General features: G+C 41.6%; 1 protein-coding gene across 1 annotated transcript; it reads right to left on the bottom strand.

Moving 5' to 3' along the window:
• Window positions 1-905: 905 nt before the first annotated feature.
• LOC147692017 (uncharacterized) lies at window positions 906-16,722 on the bottom strand. Its single transcript, XM_086938302.1, has 11 exons — window positions 16,606-16,722; window positions 13,733-13,867; window positions 12,676-12,759; window positions 11,791-11,874; window positions 10,647-10,730; window positions 10,079-10,285; window positions 9,228-9,299; window positions 8,307-8,349; window positions 6,180-6,242; window positions 3,887-4,066; window positions 906-3,050 (listed from the first exon to the last, which is right to left on the bottom strand). Exons 2-11 carry the CDS (start codon window positions 13,760-13,762, stop codon window positions 2,797-2,799), a joined length of 1,101 nt encoding a protein of 366 aa, XP_086794428.1. The 5' UTR covers window positions 13,763-13,867; window positions 16,606-16,722; the 3' UTR covers window positions 906-2,796.
• Between the last annotated feature and the right edge of the window lie 1,631 nt (window positions 16,723-18,353).

Here is an 18,353-nt window from a genome sequence, read left to right as displayed (position 1 = left end):
AAGGGGGTTTCGGGATGGCTGCCTGGCCCCTGGGAAACTACCTGCCCAAGGAGGCTTGAAACGCTTGTTTGCTGCTTTTGTTACTGGAGGCTGATATTGCAGCCCTGCTGCCAATTCAGCCCTCAGTAACAAAACCTGCCCAAACCGCTTCAAAACTGGCCCCCACCCTTACAGCCTCCGAGGAAAATGCCTGATGCCCTCTATGTCCAGTCCGGCCCTGCCCTTCGGCCCTCTCTCTTATACATTTCATTTGTTTCAAAGTGCTGGTAAAGGCTGGCTTTACTAATCCACTCAGCTATCCACAAAAAATACTGATCTGTTCTTTGCAGCAGGCATATTAACTCTCTGCACTACTGTATGGGGAGTCAAAACTGCTGCTAGACAGAACGCTGATCTCTCTCTCTAGCAGGAACATTATTCACAAGAGTAATCATGACATTTTTATTGCTGCTTGAAAGCTGGACGCACAAGGATCTCTGCAGCAGGTGCTTTTAAATCGTACCTTATTGCTAAACACAGAGCTGCTCCCCTTGAGGTTAGTACTCCTCCTCTGCCCTAAAGCCCACCCTAGTTGTAGTTTATGCACTCTTAGGCCTTGCATTACTTGACAATAATATTGCCACAGCTTAACTTCAGAGTTCGGATATTCCCCACAACAGTCTGGCTTCCTACGTTATTGGGGTAAACTTGCTTAGGGGCAAAGACAGGAACTAATGGAGGATGACCCTAATTTGTGGCCCCTAGACTTGAATGTTTAACAGTGCTGCTTACAGAGTTCAGGTCGCTTGTAAGCGTCTATTATTAGCCAAGTTTCGGTAATGTGAAGTCAGATATTTTTCTTGATGTTGACACCCAAAAAAAAATTGCAATACAAATAGTCCCAAATGAAACATGAACATCCCAAATTAATCCAAACTGATTTATTGAGGAAGTTAAAACATGTGTACGAAAATATTGATAGACTACACATGATACATTAGTCATTCCAAAAATACAGAAGGACATACATTTATGTACTTAAGAAAAACATATTCATAATTATTTTTAGATTTGTTCTGTACTCCATAGAGGCACAGAAACAAATATCTACTTAAGTACACAGTCTTCATATACCTAGGCAATTCTTCCTATACTACTGTGTATTAACTTCAGTTTACTACAGCTTAAAGAAGACAAATAAATTAAGAATATATTTAGAAAATGTCAAATGTTATAAATATAATAAAGCAAATAATAAAGCAGATCATAATTACAATCATGGCCCCACAAAGGAACTGTAACTTTATATAGCTATGAATTTAAATAATTATTTATTTTATAAGTAAGAATATAACTTCTAAACACATAATATATTCTGTCTCGTCATTGAGTCTACATGGTCCAACAAAGTGAATATGGATATTAAATTTAATCTCCCTTTCCAGCAAAGGGCTGTATTTGTAAACTTGTTTTGGTTTTATGGATTTTCTAATCTTTAATAGTTGAGTTTTTGAAGCGAAAAGTTTACAATGGATCTTTTATTGTTTGTCTGAGGACTCCTTCAGATCAGGCAGGTTATGATAATAAGCAAAGCACATGTTCAGGATTTCAACCTTTAAAAATGTTTTTGAAATGATTCAAAATACTATTTTTTTACTGATGTACCTTAATTTTTTTAGATCAATACAAAAATTCACATTTAAATTCCCTATGTTAACTAAGTAAACAGTTGCCTTTTCATCTTTGGTGGCTCTTTTTAAGACTGCTTAACAAGTGATTTTTCACATTATAATCTATCCTTTAAGTCAGAGATTACATTTACTTCAGTCATTGTCTGCGCTGTCTTTTTTTTCTTGTGCTGTGAAGTCACCAAATCAAATTAAGTTGGTGCAATCATTGTTTACATTTTCAAGTCTAGGAAGAGTCAAGCTGTCGTGTTTTTCTTTGGAAATCTACAGTTATTGTAGTCTAGAGCATTTTTATCACCTGATAATTGCAAAAACACTGTTTTGCTGTTTGAGGTAGGAATGAGTGGAGTTGGTTTGCGATCCCAGTGAATCAAATGCAGACCTCATTTCTCAAATGGTTGCGTCAGGGTAGGTAAACATGGGAGGTTGTATTTGTATCAAAAGGCAAATAAGTTACATTTGAACATCCCATAACCCTGGCGTCTAAAAAATAGTTTTTTTTGCCTATTTTAAATAGGAATTTGAGACATTCAAGACACATTGTTTCTGTTTTGTTGTTTTATTGTGTTACATTAGCTAAGAACTTTTACAAGACTGTCAGGAATGACACAACAGTGCTTTCTGGAGATGTGTGCCTTTGTTAGTGCCCCAAAAATATTGTCAGTGGCATCAGCTGTACCAAAGGGACCTTACTCGAGGGCAAAGACTCCGGCCCAATGGAAATCCAGTGATGACAGAATGGAACCAAGTTGCCTTTTCTGACCCCAAGCACTGCTGTTCACTGGACTGGACACTTACATCAGGAGAAGCCTGGCTCCTTTCTTGCTCATGAGGGTGACTGAGCCTTTTGGACGATTTGCGTTTCCAATGTTTTCAGGCACATGGTGATGGGGAAAGCAATGGCACAATGTGCCACAGATTATATGTTGGCAAATGAGTTGCCCTCAGCTATGGAGTGGTAAACACCATCCTTCCAAGTGTAAGCAGAGGTATAAAATTCAGTCAGCGCCTGTGATCGGCAAAAATAACACAGTGAATTGTAGGTTGAACATTTCTCACTAGTCAGTGGTTTTGAAGGCGTCACCAAATCGATTTTTTACACCTTCACGTTAATCTTGCCTCAGTCTTACTATTTACCCTGTAAGGCACAGCAAGAAGAGCAACGCAAGCATGACAAGCAACGGGAGCAAGCAGAGCAACCACAGCAACTGCACAAAGAACAAGAAGTGCAAGAAGAGATCAGAGACACAATTTGAGCAATCAGGGCCGGGAGAGACAGCGCAATCATGATCCACTGAATGATGAGCATGGAGAATGTGAACAGGTAGATGACCCGGTTGCACCTCGTATAATCATGATAGTGTGGGAAGGTCCAGATGCTCCCTGAAGAGGAAAAGAAGAGATAAAAAAAAAGATTACAGGAGTGACTGAGACAGGTCTGCATCTCTGCCCCCCCCCAAAGACGGTATGTTCTAATGCCCCGCCACACACACATGGAGAACATGGCTGCAAGGAAAGGTAAGTCCATCAGAATGAGGCACCAGCGAGAAGACAAATTCGTTTGTGCTTTTTGCCATTTCTGATTTCTCTCAGAACCCATCCAAAGTGTGCAACCAAAGAGGGTTTTATAGGGCTCGCACATTTCCAGCAGCTATTACTTTCAGTTTCACAAAAATTCCATAATGGCATTTTGCTTATCTTAAAAATATCTGTATTTCTAGACATGGTGGTAGCTTTTATTATGACAGACAAACTGATGTCATAGAAAATAATTTATTGTAGTGGTTACACGCATTTTATATTTGATTTGAATTCAACGCTTGACGTGCATATTTAGAATCTGCAATTAAAACCTAATACCCCTATGCCATCCCACAAACAGTACTTCAATGCAGTTTGCTAGCTCATTAAATTGAACATCACGCTCATCTGCCATCTTGAGAATGGCACTTTATGCTCAATACTCATCTTGTGAATGGCACTTCATGTACCGATTCCTTTTGAAAGTCGGCTCTTAATGCTCAACAAATCAAGCACACAGAGACGATTGGCCTTGCAGCACTCAACTTACACTCGGTCGCAATGCCACACTTACTCAATCGTTCTCAATCTTGGAAGTGTTATGACCTATTCATTCACCATCTTGAGAATGACAATTAGTGTTAGCCCACCTTCCTTCATGACCAGCATCATACTGCAGTGCCTGCCAGAATAATTACCTGCAATCAACCAGGCAAGCCAGAAGAGTCCCAGAATTCCGACGAACGCAAGGAGGAATCTGAGTGATTTTATTGCTCCCAGGCCTGAGATCAGGATAATGGCTAGCAATGTGGATCCACTGACAATACAATAAATTGGGATATAGCGCTGAAGGGGGCAGGTACCCAAATACACGGCCCCTGTGGAGGATTAAAAGAGTCATGGTAAGAGTATGTTTGTACAATCAAAACATTTACAAAAATCCAACATGACATTTAGAGTGAGGTTTTACCTTCCATTTATAATTTCAGGAGATAGTATTTTTTTATGACAACATTTTATTGATTTTATTTGATTTTGATACACCAGACTGTTACACAACTGACCATATAGAACAGTAGATACTTGACTGGCTGAGCCTGTGACATAACAGTGCGGGGTTATTTGGAACAAATATAATAACAAAAGAATCCCCCCCACTTCCAACCCTTAGTCGTTTCAGCATGAATCCACAGCCAGTTATATTTCCTTTCCCTTGGGGGCCCAGTTCTTGTCCTGTTCGTGTAGGACCGAGGTCATCGCCCAGAGGATGACGAGGATTTTAAACCCTCTACAGGGAGAATATCTTGCTCATGAGATTTAGATGACATACAGTCACATAGGCAATGTTTATGTTATGAACAATGGCGTCCTTGTATTATATGGACAAACCGAAGAATTCAAGGATTGGTTGTTCTGAGATTGTTAAGAACAAGTTGGTGCTCTCAGATTGTTTTACTTGCAAATTTGACTGCATCTCTCTGTTCCATTAACCTAAAGTAAGAGACTGTATTTCAACCATTCTTCTTACTTTTTGCTTTTCAGTCTCTTATGGTTTAATTACAAGTTCACCGCCGGCGACCCGTAGCTGCGGTCACTGGACCACCAAACTGATGGTCCACCTGCTGTATTACGAATACAGCAGTGGGATTGCCGTAACCGCCGGGGATTATGGATCCTAAGGTGGTGATGTGTCGATCACAGGCCTTAATATACTCGAGGTGCCGCTACAGGCCCCCCTGTTACGCCAAGGCCAAGTTGTGCCTGTAGAGGGGCACTTATTGTGCCCCCCTGTGTACAGTCACCACCTTTTACTGCACGGCATGGACTTTACAGTCAATGCCATGGAGGAACGGGCTTTGGCGTTCCCATTGCGTTACCTTCTAAATGGCATCGCTGTCGGATTGTTAAATGGCCGCCCGCCAGACCATGAGATTACTCGTAATCTGGTGGGTGGCCGGAGGTCGAGTTTGGCAGTCCTGGAGTAGGGTGCTGGCGTGGCGGCCCGCTCCAGGACTGCCAAACCCGTAATCAGGCCCTTAGTCCTTTCACCTTTTGGTACCTCTCTGTACCCTCAGACAGATCGGCATTTACACCCTCTGTAAGTATTTCAGACAATATCTTCAGACCATATGTATTGTGTGAGGAGAGACAGCTCTGCCATATTTATAGTAAAGGCGCTACATGTTTTTTGGTGACCGATGTGGCACTCAAGGGGCGCAGTTTTGTACGACAGCCACAATCATAGACAATTTAGGTAGCAAGGAAAAAACCTGTTGGCCCCTTATCTCTGGAGTGACAGAAGAAGGCCTAGCATGCCAACACTACGAGGGTGCGTGCTTGTGTGGTGTTTGCTCTGCTGTGTCAATGGGAAGACCCCACACCCAGGGTGGCGCTTTGTTACAATACAGTTGTATACTCCAGTGCTGCAGGAGTGTAATCGGGTAACAAATTCCCATTGCAAGCAAAGGGATCCAATCTGCCAAAACATTACCCAATCCTATACTTCAAAGTGCCCGATTTGTAGACTAAATCCTGTTTTCATGGTTCGGCTAGCCTTGTGCCCTAATGACTCAGTCTGAGGCGCACTCGCTTAGCAATATTGGTCAGTGCTACCATTACTCCCAGGTGAAGGCGGTCCCTAACCAAAACGTGAGATCATGAATCTCCGATGTTTTTTTAACTTCTTGCCCCATGCATTTGGTACTTAAATTGTGGTTTATCCTCAGGATATAATGAACTTTAAGAAAAAAAATCAGATGGGGAGAGAGGCCAAAATAAGAGAGACAAGAAGGGCTGTTGAGAGCAAAGGAAAAAGTAGACGCGATCAAGTGTGTGATAGAAAAGTGAAGCAGGAATGGAGAATTAAAATACCGAATGGACAGAGAAAAAGCGTGAGTTACTGTGTCGAGTGGATGGTGATAAAGAAGAAAAATAAATAGGGTTAGAGGAAGAGTGTGCAAAGAAGGAAGCAGGTGAGAGAGGGTTACTTACCAAGGACAATTTGTGCTACGGCAATCGCTACCCAAAACGTTGAGAGCAGACCCATCACACCCACTGAAAGAGACAAGAAACAACAGTCATCAAGATGAGGGAAGCACCCATTAATCTTTATTCATTTGTTTGACGTGGGTGCTTACAACGCTAAGCCTCTTTGGCCAGATGCGGAGCAGTTACAGCGATACAACCTGATCTAGCAACAATGAAAACAGACGGGGGCCGTCTCACACATCCTTCTGGGTCATACTTGTTTATTATGTATTTCTTTGATCTAAAATGTAAAGGCCCAGAATAGATTCCATAGCCTGGGGCGACCTATTCTAGAGCCTTATGCTATGTTATGCTGACGCGTCTTGGGTAACCTGTTGGAGGCATTTTCAGGTTCAAAATACTCCCTTGACCTGTATATGACTAATGTAGTAATAATAAAAATAGAACTTTTTTGAGCCAGATAGATTGCTCTCGAACAAGACTTCCCTGCATCCCGGGTCACTCTTTGTCATGGCATGCATTCACTTAGCGTCTTACACCAGGTTAGACCTGAGCTGTTATAGTGGAACCTTGCGAATATGTGGTCTTAAACATTAAAACGCTCCTTCAGATGTGCCCTATTTAAATTTCAACCTATCATTTCTTCTCAATAATGTAGTATAGCATCCCCAGCTAGTACCCTCAGGTTTTTGGTAACGTGTTTTCCTTTGAAGTTAGGAACTGAAGATGTATTCTACTGGTAATGCTCTTCCACATCATAGGCCTGATGTATAAAGTCAATTTGCGATTACGAAACCTTCAACTGGCGAAATCACAGGGTTTGCAACTGCAAAAAGGCTTTTTATTATGTACTATGACATTTTATTAGGTACTAATCCCATTTCATGATTCGGCTTGTTTAGATATTCCTTAAGGATTTGTTAAGGTTGTATCAATGATTTGTGACCAAAATCAGGTCAGAAAATATTGAAATTTTACAGACACCTCAAAGGAGGTGTAAAGCCTTTCGCAAATAGTAGGTGGTCCCTTTGGGGCTCCTTCCCGTTTGTAAATGTTAAAAAAAATAGTGGGGTAGTAGGCAGTGGTTCACAAAACCACTGCCAACTCTCATGCAAACAAATATAGACCAGTTTTCCTTAAAGGGAAATTGTCTACCTTAAAAAATATATACTTAATTAAAATGCAATCACAGACATGATGGTCTGCTAACCCCAGTAGACCCAGCCTCCTTGCGATGGAATACAATAGTAGTGAGTCACAATTTGCAAACTAACTCAGGAATATTGATGAGGAAGGTCAGATAGCAACCCAATACAATTTGGAATTTTGTGAACTGACATATTCATGCTTAGATCAATTTTCAAGAATCTTTTTTGTTCGCAAAAGGTCAGTGCACAAGTTGCAATTACTTTTTGCGAATAGAAATTTAATACATTATGTGTCTTTGGAACCATTAACTGAACTTAAAGAGCAGGCCTTGCACATGACAACCATGTTTGACTGTTATTTTGATCCTGCACTCTCTATAACTTTGGCAGCCTGCTAAAGCCTATTGACAAATTACTGATGCACAGCCGTACAATGCAGGCGGCAATTTGTGTTAAACGATTAAGCAATTTCCAGGGAAAAATCGTAGCATGTCAAATTCATTTTAAATGTTAGTTAGGGCACAAGCAATTCTTCAGGTATACAGATTCACCAAGCCCTGTCAGTCCAAATCTGCCAATTGGACTTTCACATACAGATGTTTGTCAATCAAGGGTTCAACATTCCAACACTAAGCCAAGGAATCAAGTTAACTGCCCAACCTCAGTAAAGACACATCCATAGGAACACATATTTGTGATTAAAACATGAACAGAGGCAGATTGGAATGTCATGAAGTTTAAAGATTTTCTAAAGAGTATTTTAAACACTGATCGGAAGAGGCAGAGCGCTATTCCCAATCTCAGCCAGCCTTCCAGAGGAATCTGCATTTCAGAAACTTCACAATAGCCTTACTACCTATGTTATTATCTTAAAGTTAGTTTTTATATCTCCTATGAATGCAATAGCAGTATAGCACTAAATTCATAAAAATACATGAAACATGATGATCGATAACAGATAGTTAAATAACAGAGCACTTACTCAAGCACCTGGAGATAGAGCAACAGAAACTTGTGGATGTCTCCTAAAGAAAACGAAAAACAGATTTTTATTTTTGCTCTACAGAACTTGGTGTCAGGTCTCGCAGTTTGGAAGCTGTGAAAGTTTATCTTCATTATACGGTCTCCAAAATGAAAGACATGTTTATTTATGTACGTGGTCAGGGCATTTCCTATCCACGTTTCATCTTTCTCTTTTGGAGAAATGCAAAATACTTTTATGCTGGCATTGCAAGGAGAACCACTGAAAAGGTAGGCATATTTACAAGATTTAAAAGGGACTGGATTGGAGTCAGCATTGACTTAGAACAGATGCACAGCTCTGCAGGGCCCTTCTTGCCACCAGGTTAATTAGTCATTTCTGGAAGAGGGTGACATCTGTATGCCCACCATCCCTCTGAGGAGAGATCATATGAATTCACCCGCACTTTCCTACGCCTGTGCTCCGTGGCGAGACCTCTAAGGGTAGGTAACCAAGGGGGGATCTTGTTTGGAGATATCATTGTCTGTCTGCTTCTCTCCCTTCTTTTCAATGGCAGAGATCTGTGCTGTCATTTCAATCATTCTGCATTTTATCTTACCACACAACAATGCCTTGGCCAGCAGAGTGGATATAGCATCTCTCAGACCTTGGGAACTTGCACGAGCAGAGTTGGGAACATGAACACAGCTGGGAACTTACAGGGCCACAGTTGGGAACAGCTTGAGAATTTACAGGAACACAGTTGGAAACTTGCAGGAACACAGTTAGGAACTTACAGGGCCACAGTTGGAAACAACTTCAGAACGTAAAGGAGCAGAGTTGGGAACAGCTTGGGAATTTACAGGAACACAATTGGAAACTTACAGGAACACAGTTGGAAACAGTTAAAGGAGCACAGTTGAGAACAGCTTCGGAACTTACAGGTGCACAGTTTGTCTGTGTCCTTGGTGAACATGCTGCTGCTGATGGCCCACATGGGACTGCTGGAAACACCTGTAAGACAGGAAATATTGGTGAAGACTTTAGTCAGGCTTTACATGCCACATTCTCTTCTGGAGTGTATCAAACAACAACACACCCAGAGGAAACCAACCCGAAACATATGACCTGTTCAGTTATTGATGTTCAAGATGCGGCTTGCAGACCCCATTCCAGATCATTTTTGCCAGTATTAACATGGTCGATAAGTGGGTCAAGATCGTGGAGTGAATTCACTGTTAGAGCGATGTCACCCTGCTCCATCATGTTGGACCTCACTTAATACCATACTAACTAGCATCTAGGGTTTACTCCTGCCCTAGTGTATTTTCCCATTATGCTACTCAAACAATTTACTCTCGCCCAGTGTTTCTAATCAAGTGATCAACTCAGCCTATTAAGGAATAAAAGGAATTGGAATGCACATAACATTACATTTCACCAAACAGTTACACTAAAACGCTTCCCTCCGCTTAGCCCGGATTAGAGGGCTTTTGATGAAGCTGAGTGGGGTTGCTGTCTGAGCTGAGTATGGGATCTGTGCAAAATATTGGGTCTTGGTTTGGAGCTGACAGTTGTTACATATGTCCTTTTTCTAAATTTTGGGTCTTGATTTGGAACTGACAGTTGTTACATATGTACTTTTTCTCTGCATAACTAGGAGCTCTTTTCTTTCTCTCGCCTAAAGTGCCGTTAGCTCCACTCATGGTCTTCTACAACCCTGACTGCTGGATGAAAAAAATCTGTTATTGGCTGCTTGTAGGCTGAGAGATGTCATCCCACTCACAACTTACTGGATTGCAGTTGCCGGTATTTGAATTCCCATGGATATTGTCCCCACGTTGGGCATACTGTCCTCGGTTATTGTCCACATATTGAGCATAAGAACTCCCATGAGTATTGTCCATTTGTTGGGCTGATGAAATCCCATAGTTTACATCAACTCTTTGTGTGGACGACGACGATGCCTGGAATGTGGACGTTGGCTGAGTTAGCTGTACCTGAAAAATAAGAAAACGGAAATGTGTTATCTCAATCCAACCTAACTGCCTGCCACTTATAAATAAATGTTGATGGCTCTCCTTCCCCTCTCTAATTGGTTATCACAATGATTTTAAAGGACGCTTGATGCAGGCCGTCTTCAGCTACAGTCAGACTGACTCTGATGTATCACTGTCGTGCCCCTGTCTCAGCTTACACCACTCTCTTTCAGTTAATTCACATCCTAAGCCAGCAATAACTGCTATAGAACTACAGTGAACATAACCCAAATTAGATAGGTTCAGCCATGACACATGTATGGGGCAACGAGGACATCAAATAATTCTGTCCTTAGCTTCCTATGGGAGTCAAGTTACTCACTTGTGAAGTTGCTTGGTTGTATTCCAGCCTGGGCAGCAACGATGTTGAGGACTGCAAGGCGGATGGCACCCGAGACACCTGTGCCTACACAAAAAAGGAAATGTTACTTGGGCCCATACCCATCTCCATAGGTTTTACTTGTTCCCTTTGAGATCCCACTGATCACTGTTTCCTAAAAGACCACTCAGTCAATTCCGCACTGCCACAATGTTGTGAGGGACTTCGAAGACTGCTGACAAGTGCCCCTGGTGACCTAGTCTACAAAGTCAAGTTGGTATAGAGCAGGAGTCTCCTTCCTTTTCTGTAATAAGAGCTACTTATGATCAATGAAAATCCTTCTGAGCTTCTAACATTTTTAGTGCTGTCATAGTGACCACATCAGACAAGATTACGTCACTGGCTACCCTATGCAAGATTACTCAATGTGATCACCTCAGCGCATCAGGCAGGGTGGACAGCAGCAATGTGAAAAAGGCTCAGTTAATCTTACATGCCTTCACATAGGTAGTATGTAACAACCATAGCTTGTCCTGGCACTAAGGAAATAATTTTAGCAATAAGTCTCCCCACCAGCACACGATTTATCGTTCAAATACCAGCTTTAAATATATTTTGGAAATTCAACCATTTTTCCCCAAACATCAGCTTGTGAGTTTTGCAAAAACACACATTTTCATCCTGATAACACACTTTTGAATTTGGTATGCATATATTAATTCATCTGAACTTCTAATTTAGTAGGCTGGGCCAGTCACAAGAGAAGGAGAAACCTTGTATAGAGGAACTCAGTAACAATCTTTTTTTTTTAGGTTGGTTCCAGATTATTGTGTTCTACACGGATAGGAACTGAGACCAGATCAGCCCATGTGACAATTAGGTTCTCAAGTTGTACTAGCTTAAATGTGAGTGGACTCCTTCAGAGCAGATATGGTGGATGAAGGGTTATTGCTTTCCTTATCACTCAGCTTTGCATTTCTCTTGCACAACCTTTTCACTCCCAAGATAATGCCTGCAGCTCACTTGAGGTTAGACCAACATGTTTGTGCTGGCTTGCTTCTTCCACATTTAACCTCATCCTTGTGTTTGGCTGTGTCACATTGTTCACATTTCACTAACACGGAGGACTTCAGCTATTGATACCAACCTGTGAAATCGCTGAGCCTCTCTCCGTTTGTTGTGCTGACATCATGGATGACTGGAAGACGACCGGTCCCTCAGTGACTTGTTCCTATTAGACAATTAAAGTAATTAGTGCCTTAATCTGGTCTGTGACAGTCATGTGTCCTCCCATAAAAACAAAGAAGCATAGAATTCATAGAACACAATGCTGACGTTTATGTCCTTGCTTATTCAGTACTGTTGCAACCCTATTGTTCCCTAAAGTCCTCATTTACAATTTGGAAGGAACTGAAATACTCTAATATCTGGAAAAACTATATACACAGTAGAATGCACTGGATGGATATTCTCCACCAAAAGGATAGCATTCGGGAGGAAGATCAGTTGGTGGGTCCTTCTCTGTATTTAGAGATTCTTCCAGACACTTTTAAAAATGGGCTACAGTTGTTGTGAATTTGCTCTAATTTCTATCACTGCTACTTTGAGGTTAGTTCATGCACTGAATATCTTTTCTGGAATGAAATATAAACTTGTTCCTTGGCCCCTAGGTGCCTTCAGCCTCCTCATACTGTGACCATTGTTTCTATGAGCACTCATTTCCAGGAAAGATAGCATTTTACATTGTTTTTAATGCCCATTGGTATATTGTTATACCCACACAACAGAAGACTTGTGGTCAAAACCCAGTACAAATGTGGACACCCCTGTTTGGACTGTCTCCAATCTGCCTGTATTCTTCAGAACAGGTGACTTCATGTCTGAACACAATACCCACTTCCTCAATCTAAAAATGGACTAAATTATTTTCACAAAAACTGCTCTTGCATTCAAACTGGCTTTTACCCTTTATATGAAAACCCACTCTACGTGAGTGTTTGAGAGCCCTCCTTGTCTTACAGCTACTACTGACCTGAGGAGCAGTTCGGATCCTATCTAGCCGTTGGTTCAGAACTGGAGTCCTCTGGTAGTATGAAGTTAGCTGTGGGGCTTGTTCCTGTAAAATAATAAATGTTGCGTGATGCCTTCAACCTAATAGTTAAACATGATTGATGAATTCTTTGAACAAAAATGCACACAATAAAGCTATTCATAATCTAACCAATAATTGACTCTCCACATATACAATATATAGCGATGATAGGGGGCCCAATACATGACAGCTGCCATTCACATCATGGGCTTTCAAAATTGAAAATACTGCAGTCATAGGAGTGATATTACTGGAATACCAAATGCAGCTCCTACCAATGACATGAATGGCATTAACTAATGAACCAAAATAGCTTTGAATCTTGGTTGTGATACAGCACATGATCAACTGGAAGACACCACTGCTACATCTGTGACCAATAGACATGCCACATCGCCTGGTACAAGCTCAACCATCCATTAGATTGCCTGAAAGAGATTTGTGGGATATGAAGATATACTAAATGTCTGATTCTGGCGGCCTAATCATAATTGATGAACTGTGTGCTTACCACATGGATTTTTTAGTAGAAACCGAAAACCAAACTGTTGAACATTTGTGATGTTCCAAGACACTGGTTGATTTACTGCTCCTGGACAAGTCTTGCAACCCTCAAGGTTCCCCTTCTCCCGATCCCTGATTCCACTGTTGAAGGCCTATAGACTAGTTAGCCACCAACGGAGACCTTCTGGCCAACAATGGAATGACTGAACTGGGAGTAAAGATGTTTTGAAGACCTCTGCAAGACAGGGATTACTCTTGGGATCATCTAAATGAAGATTCATTCACTGAACCTCGCCCATAACTTGTATCTTATTCTCCAATACCATCGCATGGAGCCACAGTAAGAAATATTAGTAAAGAGTCAAAGGCGCATCTCAAGGATCTTGCGTTATTTACACATGAGCTATATAGATCTTTTTTTATCTTGATTTCAGTGTTTCTGCATAAAGGGAGACTTATTTCCATGAATTAAGACAGGAAACTCTTTACACACCTGAGCTTGGTGCCTTATTTGTTGGGACATCTCCTCCTGGGCTCAGTGACAGTTATATATCTTTTTCTTGCCTTCAGTTTCTTTGCTTGTCTCCTTATTCCTCCCTCACGGCAAACAAGGGGTGTCCTTGGAAGCCTGCCAATTTATGAAGAAGCGGAATGCGTTAGATTAGGCAAGTGATAACCAATGAGAGCCAATTGCGGAAGAGTTAATACTGGTGGGCATTTAATATTCTTCATAAGATATTCACACTACTACGATCGTAAGCAAGGCAATTACAAAAGAAAGTCCATAACAAATTCACGGTCAGTGGTGCAATAATAATTAAGGGCCTGATTTAGAGTTTGGTGGACGGTGTTACTTCTTCACAGATGTCCAGTCCGCTTTATTAAAAGTGCATTTTATCCTGTGGCACTTGTAGTAAGCAGATGAGATATCAATCATGTTTGTGACTGAGTAACTGTCCACAAAACTCTAAATCAGCCCCCACATATTACCCATATTCAGTGCTACACAATAGTTTTGAGGTGTTTTGTCCAGTTTCCAGAATACATATATGGAACAGTGAGTGTCTTAATGCTTATGTTTCTTGTTAACCTCCTCTCTTTTTTCTTCTCAATCTATTTCAGTGCAGTTTTGTGTTTGAGGCAACCCTACTTTAGACACAACTGTCAAGTGAAAATGTATGACTGGGGAAAGATCAGCAGTGAGCAGTGCGCTGATTTGTATCTGGCACTTGCAGTGCTTCATTTTTAAAAGAATAGGTGCAGGGCCTACGGTTTTGCTCAGAAGTCTACGGCCTGCGCTACTGATAATTGGGGTGCAATTACCAAGTCTGCGAAGTCTTGATTCCACCTCATGCCTCTTTCATCCACCACCCAACACTACTTGCCCCTTTTTCTTACTCCTGTAGGGTATTTTTCATCCCTGATTTCTCTCTTTATCACTATTGTTCCCTCTTTTTCTTCCACCTTCTTTCTCCTTTTTGTATGTTTCTATCTCTTACTTTGGGTCAAAGTCTGACAAGGAAAAGTGCCAGCCCCTAAAAATGAGTGCAGATGGACTCCACCTGTCACCACCAGGTGAAATTAAGCACTGGGCTAAGGGAAGAGTGGCGTGGTTCAATGAAAACTACTTAGATGTGAGTTGCTGTCATTCAACACCAAGTAAGGTTACAACAATGAAGGAATCCCTTTTAAAACACTGCGGCATATCATCAAACCAAAAATTCCTGCATTCATTCTGATAGTGCAAGAACCCGTATACGCATGCCTGTATGGAGATAAACAATGTGGCGAATCATATCTAAGCCCTAATAGACATCCCTCGCTGAAAGACACTGTGCCTCTGTGCCACTTGGTTCTGTATATTTTTATCCCATGTGTACACAGAGTGATTTGCACCCCAAAATCCAAAGCTGATATTTAAATGGCAATGCCAGATTGTACGCCGAATTCTAAGAGTAAATGTTAGGCGCTCCTTTGTGTAATAAGAGCAGATGTATTCTCACCAAGTCAAGTTCCGATTTGCTTCTCTCACTCAGATTCTCCAGATCTTCTTCTGAGTGCCTATCCTTGTCTGAGGTACCAGTGAAACTCATTCATTAATTTGCATTTCTGCCACCTGTCTCTTTAAACTAAAATCTTTACACAACAAACAGATTCTGCATAAAAAGGGGTTCCTAATTTACTCTTTTACGAGTGGCATCCAGGTTGGAAGAAATCTAATAACACTATGTCGATATGAGGAAGGTTAATACCATATAAGAACATTACTAAATGTCATCTTACAAAATTGTGAATAATTATTAGCAGACTAACCAAAAGAGTACATTTTAAGATTAGAATTTACTGATTTTCCTCAACAAATCAACCTCGATCTTTCAGTTTATTGTAGAGTAGTACTTATAGAAAATTGGGTCAGGTTTGCTTTAAGACGAATAAACACATTGTTTAAACAATCTCTTTTTAGGCTCACAACTGTTTTAGGATGAAAACTTTTAAGATAGCAAAGGTCCATTTGTAATGCTGGGATGGGGTGAGTTCCGTTTTTTATATTTCCATTACAGCTACTCTTTATCGAGCTTTCTTCCAATAACTTTTCCTGGCACAAATGTGACATTAAATCCTTTTGCTACCTTGTTTTAGTTTATTTTCCCTGCTACTCCCTGTCTGCCTCCCCTATCCCATCCTCACTTTCTTTAGGTCGACCCTCTTTCTGCTTTTCTCTGAATTCTCATTGTAAATGTCCTCATTACATCAACTGTACAGTTTCCACGATCTCGCCCTTAGTTTATTTCAGATGTCTTATTTTACCACACCCTGGACTAAAAACGCTGCAGGTGAAAACACATACTCGAGCCAAACAGATAATTAATTAACAAGTGAATATATGCAAATTGCGCAACATTACACTCAACCCAAACAGAATCCCAAGTATCTGTCAAATTTAATTAAAGGTTATCATGTAAATTCTGCAAATACACATTTGCTTGTAGCACTGAGGCAGGACTTCCGAATACTAGACCAGCCCACTGAAATATGAACAGCCGATCTATGGGGTCCCAAAACCTAGGTTAAAAATAAGATCGGAAAAAAGAAGGAACCAAATTGAGTCTACAGTGTACTAAGGCAAGCCAGAGGAGCCATGTTTTCTTCAGTTCTCAGGGTAGGGCGTCTTTCTCTGTTACAAAGTAAAGGCGCAGCCCGCTCGTTTTAATTTACTCATCTCAATGCCAATAAAGGTTCCAGGGGAAGACCAGTCACAAGTTAAAACGAGGTTCCTTCACTTCACAGGCGCAAAAACAAGGCCTCGTAAACCTAACACAAGCCGTGGCGTGCCGACAGCTTCTTTGTCCCTGATGTTGCTCTTACCTGTATGAGCCCAGCGAGGAAGTCAGCTGTGGAGCCTGCTCCTGGCGATTGTAAACGCTTATCAGAGGAAAGAGGTTTTATATGCGACTCTCAGAGTATCAAACGCTGACTTCGAGGTCCACACCCACGAGTGGCAGCTGATTAATCTCCACCAGCTACTTGAAAAACAATGGGGCCAATTGTTTGTGGATGACATGGACGACACTCATGTGCATGCTATGATTTCTCAGTAGGGCACATTCCACAGATGACGGGAGGCCAGGATTAGACACCTCAGCCCAACCGCCATTCTTTTAGGATGTGGTAAGAGAGGTGGTTCTGTAGTGTGACAGAAGTGCCAGTCCTTATTCTCCGAACCCCAATATCGGAATGAGATAGTTTTAATTGTGTGGCATTTACTAAGTGACATGTGTGTGGTTATTTTGGTTGTGTGACAAATATGTAAACCACATTTATCGAAATAAAAAACATTGGCAAAATATATTGATGAGAAAAATATCAATTTAACATACGTTGTATGTAAGGAACAGCATACCAACAACAAAAACATAAAATACCAAGATATTGTCACAAAATAGGTAAGACTATCTATTTTTTTTATATTAACCGGTATATTAATATTAAAAAATATACATATTAAAAAAATAAAACAAATGCATACAGCATTACATTTCATAACTTGGGGGACAGAGTCAAGATGGCTGCCAATTAGGACATGTGTTTCTCCTCCCTGTCTGGTCCCACTGTAGAGAGAGGTTCTCCAAGGTGGTGCGGAGCATTGACCAAGGGTCTCGCTTGCCCCAGAGTTAGGGGCAAAGAGGGCAGGTTTTTGGAAGAATGGCAAAGCTCTGCAACAAGGAACTAGAGTGGTGCTGTGGTAGCTGCAAGATGGCGACCATGGCGAATGATGTTCAGTGAGTGGCAAGAATCTGGTCCCTGGCCATGTGGTGACCTAGTTAAGACCAACAAAGAGCAATCCAGCCATTCTGGACAAAGAACAAGTTTGGCTGGCCTTAGCGGAGAAAGCAGTTTCTGAAAATATGCTTTGCGGAGTGCTCGCCAGTGCCGAAGTAGCAGTGGTTAGCGGGGATGATTAGCTCTTGAGCCTCATGGCCCGGAGCAAGGCTACAGCCTAGAGAGGCCTTGATGAGTGCACATGGACATGGGACAGAGAGAGGCTAACTTTACTCCCTCTTACAATACTTTGATAAGGCCATAATAGCAATGCTAGTGAAAACTGTAATAGCGATGGTGGTAACATACTCCTCACCAGTCAAGATGTCTTATGCCGCCCCCCAGCGTGGATCATCACCTCTAAAGAAAATAACACATGATATGTGGCTTGAGGGCCCAGGGAGAAGGCGGCCGGCCCATTGGATGCAAGGAGGTCCTGGGAGACATGAAGCCCCTGGATTCTGCATGAAGTGGACAAGCCCCACAAACTGCCAAGTATAGCAGCAATTGACTAGGAGTGCGCTGGTGGCCTGTGCGGCCCTTGCGACCAAGCATCCACGCTATCAGGAGTTGTGGATAGAATGGTAGTCTCTAAAGGGAAAAAAGAAACATCCCTCAAAGAAATGATTAGGAGAAGGGCTCAAAAAACAGACCCACCAGGGTCAGAGAAAGGGAGACATGGACGGAGAACCATCGCTGACAAGATTCTCCATGGAAGAACTGTGTTGGAGCATATCTGATGACTTAGCTGGCCTAAGAGGAGAGCTCATGAAGGAATTGGGAGACATCAACCA

The sequence above is a fragment of the Lissotriton vulgaris genome, chromosome 9 (genome assembly GCF_964263255.1).
Source record: "Lissotriton vulgaris chromosome 9, aLisVul1.2, whole genome shotgun sequence".
Lineage (NCBI taxonomy): Eukaryota > Metazoa > Chordata > Amphibia > Caudata > Salamandridae > Lissotriton > Lissotriton vulgaris.
This window is presented reverse-complemented; position numbering and strand designations above follow the sequence as displayed.

Bases quoted from the DNA above. Each gene is read 5' to 3' on its own strand.
- LOC147692017 (XM_086938302.1), bottom strand. From the start codon at position 13,762: ATGTCCCAACAAATAAGGCACCAAGCTCAG. The intron at 11,875-12,675 runs GTCAGTAGTAGC...ATTGTCTAATAG, and splicing joins GGATCCGAACTGCTCCTCAG to GAACAAGTCACTGAGGGACC. The intron at 4,067-6,179 runs GTAAGTAACCCT...AATCCTCCACAG, and splicing joins CGTAGCACAAATTGTCCTTG to GGGCCGTGTATTTGGGTACC.